Below are 13,045 nucleotides of genomic sequence, written 5' to 3' on the forward strand. Positions count from 1 at the left end.
AGCTGTCAACATGATGGATTTACACCAACAGAAATTAGGCTCAGATACACTGAAAAAACTATGTATATATATATGCAGCTCAGCACATGCGTGTTTTCGACGGAAAAGCAGCTACAGAAACTAGAAACATGTATGTATATATGTGCACATCATCATGCCCCCAGATTGCTTACCCCAGACAAGAGCAAATTCTCAATCACAAGCAACATACTCAATAAACAAATTATTAATGGCAGGAAGGAATGCAGCAAACTGGGCAGAGGCAAGTCCAAACATCACTTGTTATTATTATTAGTAGTACATAATAAAGCGAAAGTGCCGCAACAGAAACCGTTTGCAAAACAAAAAACAAGCATGAGTTACTACAATCCTTAGCTTTGTGATCCATAGCCACATCAAGATCCTGGTTGCTACCTTTCCCTTGGAGCAGCAACAGACGGCTTCCATGAAGATCATCAATCAATCACGGGACAGCTGAGCCTTTGGCTTCTTGGGCACGGTCCGATACCCAGCCTTGGTGGGCTTCCCCCAGGGCGACACCGAGGGCCTGCCACCCTTGGTGCGCCCCTCGCCTCCTCCATGGGGATGGTCCACCGGGTTCATTGCGACACCACGGACGACCGGGCGCCTGCCCAGCCACCGGCTATGCCCCGCCTTCCTCAGCTTCCGCGCGCCATGGGTGGCATTGGAGACGACGCCGATGGTGGCCCGGCACCGCGAGTCTATCAGCTTCTCGACGCCCGACGGCAGCCGCACAAGGCACTGCATGGCCGACTCCTTGACCACCTTGGCGTAGGCTCCGGCGGCCCGCACGAGCTTCGCCCCCTGGCCATGACGCAGCTCGATGCTGTGCACCCATGTGCCCATGCGGATGTCAGACAACGGCATGCAGTTTCCCACCTTGGAATTGAGGTCCAGTAGGTCGGCAGGCATGAGCGGCGCTGCTGTGGTGACCGCCGCATCCTTTGCTGCTTGATCATCAGCGCCCTCCTCTTCGGCTTCTTGGCTGGCCTTGCGGAACAGCTCTTGGAACCGAAGGAAAGAATCAGCATTGTGGGCAGGCCGCATCAAGGAGCCGGTCGTGGAAGGTTTGGAGGAGTCGCTGTTCACCACCATGCTGCCCGGTTCCATTTGATGGCTGGCTATGATGTAATTGACAGGCGCACGCTCGGCCTTGTATGCTGCATCCTTTTGAGGCACCCCTTCAATCCATCGGAGAAGAGCGATCCGAGAAGAGCGGTTAGGGTCGTACTCAATCCTTTCCACAATGCCAACGGAGCAAGTGTTCCTTTTGAGGTCAATGTCCCTAAGCGATCGCTTGGATCCACCCCCTCGGTGAAAAGAAGTGATCCGCCCGGAAGAGTTCCTCCCGGCGGTGACGGTCTTGCCGGTCAGGGCCTTGGCCAAGGTCTTGAACTTGTGCATCTGCAGGCGTAAGAATCGCCAAAGAGACAGTAAGCTTCGAGGACTAACAGCATGTATTAGCAGCCAGCAAGTAGATAGGCTTCCATAAATCAAGGCCCTAAAGGATGAACGAACTAACCACAAAGAATCAACAGAAAGTAGCGAGATACAATTTCTATCGATCTTAAGACCACCTAGGTTTACTGATTAAAAGAAACACCATGGTCATGTTATTCGCACAGATCCAGAGCAAAAGATCAAGCAGCTTAGGTTCGAACCCGAACCAGGACACGAGCTAGTACTGGATTCGATTATGGCCCAAACCAATAAGATTGGCGGCAAGATTTAAAAGAGAAGCTCCAAACTTTAAATTCTTGTTATTCAGCAACGTTCAGATTGTCAGGAAGAGAAACACTAGATTAACAATTGCTGAATTCAGCAGGCAAAACATTTAAATTGCTTCAATATGAGTCCAGAGAACCAATCCGGATCCATCACACCCGTCAACAAGGTGGATCCAGGGCAGCCAATCGGCCTCCATTAACACCTGCCTAGGGTTTCCCTCCACGATCTAGGCCAGCCGAACTGGATGGATAGATAAAACAAGCAAGATCCGCGGAATGCGCATCCGCGCGCGCGGCCGTCGGTGGCGCGGGAGGATGGGGAGGGAGAAAAGAGGAGAGGAGGAGGTACCTGGCTGCCGGACGGAGGGATCGGAGCGGGGGCGACGGCGACGGCGGCGGCGGCGGCGGCGCGGGGGGGAGGAGGAGGAGGAGGAGGAGAGAAAGCAGGCGCGTGGTGCGACGAGTGCGACTGTGTACGCGTGCGTGTGGTGGGCTGGGCCTCCTCGTTCTATGCTAGATGGGCTTCGGCTTCGGCCAACTCTTTCTTCATCTCTCGTTCTGGCCCGTCTACCACCGAAATTTCTTCTTCTCAAAAAAAAAATCCACCGAAATTTCCATTCGTATGTTAAAAAAACCCACCGAAATATTGACAAAAATTTTAAGTGTTTGCAAAAGGGGAAAAGCTTGGCTACAACCGGCGGATCACACGCGGGCGTCCGCCGCCTCATCCCTGTGACACGTGTCTTGCGGGGGGCTCACCTGACATTATCTTTTATGGTTTTGCAACTGGGCCCTTGTTGCACTTTTCCCACTGCAATAACTCGTATGTTCCGGGATGGGCGCAACATCTGGATTTCCCCATAGTCATTTCTTTTGTATATATCGCAGGAAATCACTGGTTTTGTTTTGTTGATTGGCTTTCTTTTTTTCTTTTCTTGCGAAAACCGGCTTCCAAGTGCTCCCTCCGGTCTTTTTTTTTTTACTTCGCATATACAAGATTTATGTAAAGTCAAACTTTGATAAGTTTGACCCACTTTATAAGAAAAACATTCAGAATATCATCGTTAGTATGCTTCGTGAATTTATTTTCATAATTTTTTTTAAATTTCACTATTGTTGATGTTGATATTTTTCGTGTAAATATGGTCAAAGTATACAAAGTTTGGCTTCAGACAATTTGTATACGCGGAGCGAAAGAACCCACAAGAAGTGCTACTACTAAGGACCAGCACTGCCCATGTTGGCTTGCTTGTATGGCTAGATTGTCTTTGACGTTTTGATTGTTTTGGAAAACCTCTGTTTGCATTTGTACCATTTCTCTTAACCGGCATACTCCCTTTGCAAAGACCGACCCCGATGTGGTTGAGGACGGTCTCGAGGGTGCGGCAGGGCACGCCCCACTAGTCACGCCGCCCGCCAGCGTTGTGGCGTCCGCGGGGGATGATGCCGTTGGAGGAGGCGACCTGGTCTTCGCGGCGGCGCTCGAAGTACATCGTCCATATCGTGTGGCTGTCGGCGGCGTATCTCGGCTTGTTCCGCTGCGCCTCCGTCAGCGACGAGCGGATGCGGGCGATCTCGGCCCGCCGTGCAGCCCCTTCGGGCACCGGTTGCACCGGGACGCCGCCGGTGCTCAACTTCCACGACCCCGGCACACGCATGTCCGGGGGCGCCGGATAATCGGCCTCGTAGATGAGGCGTGCCTCCGGCTCTTAGAGATAGCGGTGATCGAAGCCGTTCGCCACTGCGCCATCGCCTGGGTACCTCTCAACCATTGCTCGTCGGCGGGAAGAGGGGATTGTGTTGCTTTGTGTGGCGAGGCGATGTGAGGCAGCTGCCCGACGAGGAGATCTTCTTTTATAGCCGCAGCGGGGCGGTGAGAGCCTGCATGCCGGGCGACGCGTGGCGGGAGCGGGCGGACGCGTCTCGGTGGCGACTTCACTGCGCCGCCCGTGAGGCATCAGTGGAGGCTGGCCGGCGACAGCGCGGCAGCCTTGGCATTGATTTCCGCGAGAACCGAGGCGATGGGGACGACGAAGCGGCATCTCGCTGACTCGGCGGGCACATCCCTGTTCGTGCCAAAAACACGTCCCGGCACCCCAGGCGCCCCCAGCGCGCCGGGTTTGGCCTGGGTCCGCCGACGCCAGTCTCAGCCCAAACCGGCGAAAAACGGGTTCCTAGGGCATGACTGGGCCGATTTTTGGCCGCCAGCGTCAAAAGAAAAAACGCCTGGGAAGGCCCATTGGGGGCGCGGCTGGAGATTCTCCAAGGACCAACAGTGCCCATGTTGGCTTGCCAGTATGGCTAGATTGTCTTTGACGTTTTGATTGGTTTGGAAACCTCTTTTTGCATTTGTACCATTTCTCTCAACCGGCATACTCCCTTGGCAGAGAAATATAAGAGCGTATATTTCGCACGGAGGTAGAAATATGTAAGAACGTAGACGCTCTTATACTTCTTACGGAGGGAGTAACTATTATTCCTAGACCAGGCGGGCGGGCAGGCGAGAAAAAAAATCTAACTTGTGCATGTATCGGTGCAGGTGCAGCAATGGATGTCGTGCGGCTGGGTGGGATCACGTGTTTGACACATGCAGGCCATGTCGACGCCAATGCTATACTTGTTCGGTTGTGCAATCACGTGAAATGTTTGTACTTTATTTGAATTATTATGTTTGCAAAACGACGGCAAACCCACCGCACAGTTGAAAATGGGTCCACGTGTTGGACGCATTGTCGACCCAAACAAAAAACATGACAGATGACGAGAGGGTGGCCGGCCCAAACCGGGCAATGCGCGCGTCCGTTTGAATGGGCGCGTTGAAGTTCCATAAGAGCAACTCTAGCAGACCCCGCATCCCGCCGGCCCGCAAAACGCGTTTGCAGTTCGCGCAAAACAGCTTTTGCGGGTCGGCTTGGGCTGGCACAGATGCAGACCCCCCAAACGGATCCGTAAAAAAGCATATTCACGGAATATACCTTTTTATGGGTCGGCTTTGCGGGGTCGATCCCCGGTGGCGGCGGCGACGGGGGGCGGCTCTTCTCGCCGGATCCGGAGGGGCCGTGCAGCGGCTCGGCGCGGGAAGGTGTGGGGCGGCTCCGGGGCGTGATTCCCCCCCGCAGATATGGCCGGAATCGCCGGCGGTGGGCGGGCGGAAGAAAAGGGCGGGCGGCGGCGGAAGGAGGGGGAAAGCGCGCGGGCTGAAATGTCCCTCCCGCCAACTGCTTCTCTCCGATGCAGGGCACCGCAGCCGCGAGGGGGAAACCCACGTTTTCCCGGGTTGTGGCGGAGAATTTGCCGCGTCCCCTAAAATTTTTTGCGGAGCGGGGCGGGATGCGGGGTCTAGTCGGGCAGGCTTTACAGCCCTTATCCGCATTTTGGCGGTTATTTTCCGGGTCGAGGCGGATGTGGGGTCTGCTAGAGTTTCTTTAAGAAAAAGCATATGTATATATATGGTGGATCCATGCCGTTGCAAATATTATTTTTCTCCTTGGTTCGTCGAGATGAGTGATGACAATATGGAACATGGATGAATATGCGTGCGTGTGTGCATGTCAACCACACCACACAAAGTGCATACTCCCTCCGGACCGTGAATAGGTGTATATCTAGCTTTTGTTTAAAATTAAAATTTTAAAATTTTGACCAGCTTTATAGAAAAAAGAGCAGTACCATTTTATGGGATCAAATTAATACATTATGAAACTACATTTCAAAACGAAACTAGTGATACTAATACAGTGCCATAAGCGTTGTTACATTTTCTCCATAAAATTGGCCAAAGTTTTAAAACTTTGACTTAAGACAGAATTTAAATATACACTTATTTCGTGGGCGGAGGGAGTACACGGCTAGAAAGGAAAGGAGCTCACGCTCACGCGGATGGAGTACTGCTTACATAACCATTTTGGGAAAAGCCTCCACAAAACGAAAATGCCAAGCGGAGACCGAGCTCCATGGCGGCGTTTATTTGGAAACTTCAAAAATCCAAACTTTTTCAGTTTCAAGAAAATCCTGAAAAATAAACACACATACGTACACCTGGAGACATAACGTACATGTGTGTAGATGTTCAGCTCGAAATATAAAAAATGTGAGCTACACGAAATAAATACACCGGCTAGCATCCACCGGGTCTCGTGTCATTTCAGCCACACGCTCTTCCTCCTCCGGCGTTTCTTGCCTCCAAGCAACCACCACCGGAGATCTCTTCCCAGCTCTTTTGTCGGCTTCCCGCCGTGCGTGAGGCCTCCACGCATCCCCCACTCCCCCCCTCCCCCCTCGCCGGATTCTTTTCCTTGCACGCCCAGCCTCCCTCTCTCCCTCGCGCTATCCTCCACCACCGCCAGAGGTACTGTCCGTACGAGTGGAGGAGGAGGGGGAGAGCACGCGCCGGCGGCTACGGAGTAAAGAAAGTGCCTGCCGTCCATGGCCGCCGCCGCCGCCCCGGTGGCCCCCGGGAACGGGCGCCTCGGCCGGCCGCGGGCGCCCAGGGTGGGGCTGCGCGTGTATGCGGCGGGGGCGGCGGCGGGGGAGGGGGAGGGGCCGTCGTGCCTCTACGTCGGGCCCATCGAGACCGCCAGCCAGGAGATGCTCGAGGCGCTCTACCGCCAGGTAATTCAGTTCAGTCCCACTCTTAGCTCACCTTCCATGCCATCAGACTGCACGCTGCCTCCTCAGCTGCAGCTTCAGTTACAGTTCATCACGAGCCTGAAGAAATTTACCGAAAGTCTGCAATCTTTCTGTATCTCATACCGAAAGTCTGCACCTTTTCTAATTAACATGTAACTAACTGAAAGTTGCAATCCTTTTCCAATTAACATCCACACTGTACCTTTTGATGCTGTAAACAATGTTGCCTGCAGTACATTATGTGAGTCAATCAGGAACCTGAAATGGACTGAAAGTTGCAGTCTTTTTTCCCTGATTAACCTTCATACTGCACCTTTTCCAATTAACCTGCAACTAACCGGAAGCAGCTGCAATCCTTTTCCAATTAACATTCACACTGTACCTTTTGATGCTGTGAAGAATGTTGCCTGCAGTACATTATTATGTAAGCCAAATTCCTCACCATGTATATAATCTGCGACCCTTCACTTCATGGCAGGCCAGGGATTCCTACTACAGCGGCCAGCCTCTGATTGTCGACGACATGTTCGACAAAGTTGAGGTGAACAAAACAAGGCCTAAAACCAGCCAATTTACATATCCACATTAGCACGCACCACCTGATCCAAAACCCATTCGCTGTCGCGTAGTCGCATCTGCATCCTAACAGTACATGTGTCCTTGGCCTTGCTAGCTGAAGCTCCGGGTCTACGGCTCCCCGTCGGTCGTAAAATACCCCCGCTGCAGCCTCAAGCGACAGTCGGCGTACGCGGACGCCGAGGTAAACCTTTCTGTGAAAATTCACCCCGTTTCTTCAGGCCAAATCCACCCGGTGTCCCATTTACTCACAGGCTCACAATTCAGTGTTTTGGTTGACATTTGGGTATAGGGCAGGAGGACCACTCGATGTTTATGGCACTGTCGAGCATCTGGACGCTGCTGCTCCTGCTCGGCACCTCGGCGTTCCTGGTTCCGAGCTTCTACACTCTGAGCCTGGCGTTCGGCGACGCGTTCGGAGCAAGGTCTCTCTTCTCCGGTGCTAAGTCCCTTGACGGGATAACGAGGGTGAACCACATGGTTTTGATTGGACTAGGCTATCTGATTGGCTATCCGGTTGCATCCGCGTCGGGTAAGGGGAGTTCTTCAGTAGATATTGGTTCTCTGTTATATCAGTGGTATCATGATTTTCGTCTTCAGTTTGTGAAATTGTGTTCTCCACCACGCATCATAAATCATCTTTTTGTACTTTCAGTTGGTGCATTGCAAGGCCTGTTGACAAACAATGTGGTTGCACTAAAAGGCTCTTGCCCAAACTGTGGCGAGCAGGTCAGTTTTGCTTCTAGTGTTAAACGTTGATGCTATTTCTTTGCGTACAACATTTTGGTCATCTGAGTAAGCAAAGCATGTTCTTGCTAGGTCTTTGCATTCGTGAAGACGGATAAGTCCATTAAAGCACCCCACAAGGCAGAATGCCATGTCTGTGAGTGCCCGTTGGAGTACCGTACTAAAGTCGAGGTATGTGAAATACCTGTAATTTTCATACAGCTTTTGCAGAATCAAAATGTACAGTTTTCAACAAAAAAAAAATCAAGGAAATCTGATTTATGTTGACAGTAACAATGCGCGCGAAACAGTGCCGTTGTGTTTTTGTCAAATTACGGTCTTACTAAATCTACATCAAGTTCTTGCACAGTGACATACTCTGCAGCCCCTTCTCAATACTTTTTTCACTCACAAGAGTGACAGATAAGCATGTTCAGGCGCCTATCCCACATCTGGCACGCAGAATCAGTACACTGTTGCAGGACACACTTGGATGAAAATTTCAAAACTGTAACCGAGTCTAAATTCTGATCTGGAAGTTTTCGTGAAATTTCGCAGTTCCGTATGTAGATTTTATTGTAGTGTAAAACAAAGCATACCATATTTCTTCATTTTTCGACATTGCTCTGCAGAGATCTCTGTCTGGACCTAGAAGAAGCTGGGTTTACGGCCGGGTTTATATGGTGAAGCAAGGGCATCCTAGAAAAAGGAGATGGATAAAAGACTAGAAACCCCAACGATAGCTGCTGAAGAAAGAGGTCCATATCTGTTATGGTAGCAGTCTTGTTGCTCTGTAGTGCATATATGCCATTGCCCATTGATGAAACCAAGCAAGCATTTTGTAAAGCAGTACATTCTTTCCAGAGATGTCCGAAATCTGCAGATGAACAGAATTGTTGGCGTATTATCTTCACAGATTTGCTCAGCTAGAATTTGATTCTTCTAATTGACGTGTAAGTGCATGAAAAAAATGCTTTAATTATGCTTTGCAATCACTGGGCTCTTCTTAGTGCACTAAGCCACCAACAATCATATTCAAAAGTCAAGCAAAAATCTCCCAAAAATACTTTTTTCTACAAAATGCATACACCATGTCAGTATGTCACAATGTTTCAGACCCGGATTAATTCGATCCACAGATTAAGGCGTAAAAAAGGATAATTACACTAATTAATTAAGCACTTGAGTAACCAAGATGGGGTACATATCAAAGTGAATGGCAAAAGCATGGGTGCATTTTTGTAGATTCCTGATCTTTTTGAGTGGTGGTGGAAGTCCAAAGTGCTAAAGGTTCCTTCTCCAAAAATCATTGCAAAGGCAAACAGTTGGAACAAACCGGGTGTGTAATCCTATGGATTGCAATCCACGTAGAAAGAAATACTTGAGGATTAGAATCCTCCAAAATTCCTCTAGGCACACGCCCCAAAGCTCAACAGTCCTGATGCCGAGAACATCGTGCAATTTGAAGATCCGACTGCATGGCTACCATATGAAAAATCTCACCCAAATTCTTGCCACAGGATAAATAACCCAGCAGCTTGCCACAGAAAAAAAAACAATTAGTCAGGGCATGAAAACCATCTTCAGGACAATGAAAAAAAAATAGTCAGGGCATCATATCCATCACAACACTCAGAGAAATCATTCGGAGCCTAGTACAAGAAATAGATCAGCAAATTATCAGATTAGTGCGAGAGGACGAAAGCTACAAAATTAAACTAATCAGGCTTGCAAACATAATCCAAAATTAAACGAATCAGGAGATATGCAAAATGCTGGGCGGTTCCGGAAGTTTCAGGACATGCGAAACTGAAAAAAAAATGGGACCGCACACAAGAAACTTTGCAGCAGTTAATTTTCTTCAGGAAAGGGGCCATATCAGCTCAGAATATTGATCTGCTTCAGTTTGTGATTTGCGCAAAAAGCCAAAAACACAGCACAGCGAACAGAATCTGCATCTAGAAGAAGAATTGGAGCCATGCTCTAAACATAACCACTACACCTCATAATTTATGCCAGGTTACACAAAAAAAAAATCACCCTTAACACTGCTGCAACTGTATCCAGAGAACATGTGCAAAAAATACTGCACAAGCACAAAAGATGCAGACTTGTGCAGACTGCAATGCTGTGTCTCCAGCACATACGTGTAAGGCTCTCTGTACACATGTCCTTTCTTCTCCCCTGCTCATGTTGTTCCTTGTAATGCTTGGTACATTTATGTCTCTGAAATTCAAAGTTGCCGAGAACGAAAAAAAAAAACAGTTTTGCAGTAAATTTCAGAGAAATGAAAGCATCTTCAGTGGAGCCACCTGAAACCGCCAGGGACTGGTTGACTCGATTCCATGCGAGGCCAAGCCATGGATACTGGCAGGAGTGAACGGCTCGACCACCTGTCGCTCTCCCGTAGGTGTTTGGCTAGCATACTGCACATCTTCAGTTTTTTGCTGCTTCTTCTGTTAAAATTTGGATTCAGCTTTGTTTTGGTAGGTCTAGGTCTGTCTTCTGTTCTGGGCACGTTTGATTTGTACTCCTTGCGTCATCCTGATAGCTTCTTCTATACTGAATTTCTTCTTACATATAGGAAATGCATTTGTTGTACAAGCAGAAGGATACTTTGGCAGGCCTAGGAGAACTAAAGTTTACCATGTATCAAACTACACAACTGTGGCTGCTTCTTCACGAAACCGATACTTTGCAGGGAGCAATCCTATGTGTTCTCTATATTTCCCTTTCCCTGAAAAGAGAGAGATAAGCAGCGAAACGGTTTCAGCTTCAAGTGAGTAGCTCATTGCATCAACTTTAGACATATAATTCCCAGCCTTGACTAGCTCTCCTTTTTCCAGTAACATTCTGACGATAAGATTTAACATATAAGAGTCAGCAGTACAGCCGCTCTTCTCCATTGATAAAAAGAGATCGTCAGCTTCTTCCACTGACCCTTCTTTTATAAGATTTTTCATCATTATGGTGTAGGTAAAGACATTACCTACCAAACCATTGGCTGATACTGCAGCAAACAAATCCTTGGCTTCTTGGTTTCGCTGAACCCTGTAGAAGGCATCAATCATTATATTGACAATTGTAATATTGAATTTCACATCCATTGTGCTTAATTTCTGGAATAGCATGATTGCTTCGCCGCTACAATTATTTCTACAAAGTCCACCAAGAACTATCGAATATGTATCAATGCACACACTTACTCCAGATTCAACCATCTCATCAAACTTTTCCTTTGCAGCAACAGTTCGTCCAGTTAGAAATAATCCATCCAGTATGACGTTGTAATTAAAAGTTGTAGGTTTAAGTCCCTTGCGCAACATTTCTTTGAACAGAATCAACCCATCGTTAATCCTTTCGTTTTTGCAATAGCCATTAATAAGTATACCATACGTAATATTAGAAGGTTCTAAGCCATATGACATCATATCATCAAATATTTTTGAGGCATCCTCCATCTTGCCGACTAGGCAATATCCACCGCCCAGTATATTAAATGTGCAAACATTAGGCTTCATACCTATGTGCGCTATCAAGCCAAGGACATCCCGTGCTTCTATTACCCTTCCTTCTGTGCAAAGGTTCTGCATGATTGAATGGAAGAACTTAATATCAGGAGGAGGTATACCTTTGTTCATCATTTCAGTAACCAATTCCTTTGCTTTCACCAAATCGCCGTGTGTACAAAAACCCTGGATTAGAGAACCATAAACAGCTGTGCCCTGTGGTACTCCTGTATCAATCATCTGATTAAACTTTATCATAGCATCGTCCAACTGACCCTTTTTGCAAAATGCATCTATTACAGTTGAATACGTGACTGCATCTGGACTCGCTCCTTGTTTCTGCATTTCATTGAAGATAAGCATAGCCTTATCAAGCTTCCCAGATTTAGCATATGCATTAATCAGTATGTTGAAGATACGACAGTCAGGTAGAATACAATCTCTTTCCATTGAATTGAAGAGATTAATCATATCAACTAAGCATCCTTCGGTGGCATACCCATGAAGGAGAATAGCATATGAAACGTTGTCAGGTTTCAGGCCCTTGATAGCCATGGTATCAAAAATTCCTGCAGCTTCTTTGCTTCTTCCATGTTTGCAAAGAAAGGTCATAAACATGTTGTAAGTATGCACATCTGCTGTAACCCTCCGACTTGTCATCTCTTTGAATACCCTAACTGCCTCCTTCCAGTGGCCTGAAGAGGAATATCCATGGATGAGGCTATTATATGTCACATTATCAGGTACGACACCATCATCAACCATCTGACCAAGGAAATACTCTGCCTTGTCCATTGCTTTGGCCTTGCACAACGCATCAATAACCGAGTTATATGTCACCAAATTAGGCGCAACGCCCTGCTGCGCCATTCCATGGAACAGATTGCATGCCTTGCCTACTTGGCCTTCCTTAAAGAAGCCGTGGATGACCGTGGTATATGCCACCACGTTGGGGGTGCAGCCCAGCTCAGGCATCCTGTGAAGCAGCACGTCGAGAGCCTCATCAGCCCGCTTTGCGCGGCAGAGGCCCTTGAGAAGAGTGCAAACTTGAATGACGCCTGCCTTAAGTCCCGTCCTGAGGAGACGGCCGAAGAAAGCGAACACCAGATCGAGGCGGTGTGCGCGGCAGCAGCAGTCCATGAGGATGCCGTAGGTGCAGGCCGTTGGCTCTGCCACACGTCGGCGGGCACCTTGGGATATGCGGCTGAAGAGGGCGACCGCGAGTGCAGGGCCGTTTCTGCAGGTCGCGGACGCCAGAGCACGGGCGAGGGCGGAGAGAAGTTTGTTCAAGGGGCGGTCCTGGACAGGATTGCCCTGCCGGAGCAATTCGTCGAACAGGTGGTGTGCGTCCTCCGGGGTGAGGATGCCAGAGCGCGCACGCTCCGCGGCGGCGGCGAAGGCGGAGTGGGGATCCCAGCTGCGTGAGGAATGGGAGGTGGAGGAGGAGTGGCGGGCGCCGAGTCGGAGGCGGAGGCGGAGGCGGAGTGGCGACATGGGCGTGGTGGAGGAGAAGCGAGGCATGGCCTTGGTGTGTGGGTCGTGAACGCTGAGCAAGACGAGTGGGAGGAGACGATGCGGCAGAGGTGCTTTTCCAAGTTGTACTCCCTCCGTATTTTCTGCACAAACATCTTATACTTTGGTAGTATATCTTTTTCAGGTACCATTAAATTATGATATGATATGGATATTAATATCACACAATATGTAAGAATAGAACTTTATATAGACCAAGAATATAAATTTGTTGCGAGCCCTAGAAAATGTACTAGGAAGCCATAAAATGATTTTTTTAATCCATGCCTTTTGGTGTGGGTTGTTGTGCTCTAAGAGATAGTGGCGTGATGCCACCACGTACGC

At 48.8% G+C, this 13,045-nt stretch overlaps 3 protein-coding genes across 8 annotated transcripts; 1 reads left to right on the forward strand and 2 right to left on the reverse strand.

Annotated features, from left to right (window-relative positions):
* Positions 1 to 265: 265 nt before the first annotated feature.
* On the reverse strand, positions 266 to 2,245 carry LOC123104286 (60S ribosomal protein L2, mitochondrial). Its single transcript, XM_044526108.1, has 2 exons — positions 2,098 to 2,245; positions 266 to 1,425 (listed from the first exon to the last, which is right to left on the reverse strand). Exon 2 carries the CDS (start codon positions 1,423 to 1,425, stop codon positions 460 to 462), a length of 966 nt encoding a protein of 321 aa, XP_044382043.1. The 5' UTR covers positions 2,098 to 2,245; the 3' UTR covers positions 266 to 459.
* Positions 2,246 to 5,896: 3,651 nt separating this feature from the next.
* LOC123084925 (PGR5-like protein 1A, chloroplastic) lies at positions 5,897 to 8,586 on the forward strand. Its single transcript, XM_044506470.1, has 7 exons — positions 5,897 to 6,359; positions 6,856 to 6,918; positions 7,051 to 7,137; positions 7,251 to 7,485; positions 7,609 to 7,682; positions 7,773 to 7,871; positions 8,312 to 8,586. The coding sequence occupies exons 1-7, from the start codon at positions 6,174 to 6,176 to the stop codon at positions 8,405 to 8,407; spliced, it is 840 nt and encodes a 279-aa protein (XP_044362405.1). The 5' UTR covers positions 5,897 to 6,173; the 3' UTR covers positions 8,408 to 8,586.
* Positions 8,587 to 9,632: 1,046 nt separating this feature from the next.
* Positions 9,633 to 12,770, reverse strand: LOC123104293 (protein Rf1, mitochondrial). Of its 6 annotated transcripts, none has more exons than XM_044526145.1 (3): positions 11,311 to 12,770; positions 10,673 to 10,730; positions 9,633 to 10,416 (listed from the first exon to the last, which is right to left on the reverse strand). In XM_044526145.1, the coding sequence occupies exons 1-3, from the start codon at positions 12,707 to 12,709 to the stop codon at positions 10,401 to 10,403; spliced, it is 1,473 nt and encodes a 490-aa protein (XP_044382080.1). In that variant the 5' UTR covers positions 12,710 to 12,770; the 3' UTR covers positions 9,633 to 10,400. The 6 variants fall into 6 exon arrangements, with proteins under 6 accessions (XP_044382080.1, XP_044382082.1, XP_044382067.1 ...); XM_044526147.1 differs by having other exon boundaries at positions 10,669 to 10,730; XM_044526132.1 differs by having other exon boundaries at positions 10,886 to 12,770.
* Between the last annotated feature and the right edge of the window lie 275 nt (positions 12,771 to 13,045).

The sequence above is a fragment of the Triticum aestivum genome, chromosome 1B, assembly GCF_018294505.1.
Source record: "Triticum aestivum cultivar Chinese Spring chromosome 1B, IWGSC CS RefSeq v2.1, whole genome shotgun sequence".
Taxonomy (NCBI): Eukaryota; Viridiplantae; Streptophyta; class Magnoliopsida; order Poales; family Poaceae; genus Triticum; species Triticum aestivum.

Bases quoted from the DNA above. Each gene is read 5' to 3' on its own strand.
- LOC123104286 (XM_044526108.1), bottom strand. From the start codon at position 1,425: ATGCACAAGTTCAAGACCTTGGCCAAGGCCCTGACCGGCAAGACCGTC.
- LOC123084925 (XM_044506470.1), top strand. From the start codon at position 6,174: ATGGCCGCCGCCGCCGCCCCGGTGGCCCCCGGGAACGGGCGCCTCGGC. The intron at 6,360-6,855 runs GTAATTCAGTTC...ACTTCATGGCAG, and splicing joins TCGAGGCGCTCTACCGCCAG to GCCAGGGATTCCTACTACAG. The intron at 7,138-7,250 runs GTAAACCTTTCT...GGTATAGGGCAG, and splicing joins CGGCGTACGCGGACGCCGAG to GAGGACCACTCGATGTTTAT.
- LOC123104293 (XM_044526119.1), bottom strand. From the start codon at position 12,709: ATGCCTCGCTTCTCCTCCACCACGCCCATGTCGCCACTCCGCCTCCGC. The intron at 10,417-10,668 runs GTAATGTCTTTA...CTCTCTTTTCAG, and splicing joins ATCAGCCAATGGTTTGGTAG to GGAAAGGGAAATATAGAGAA.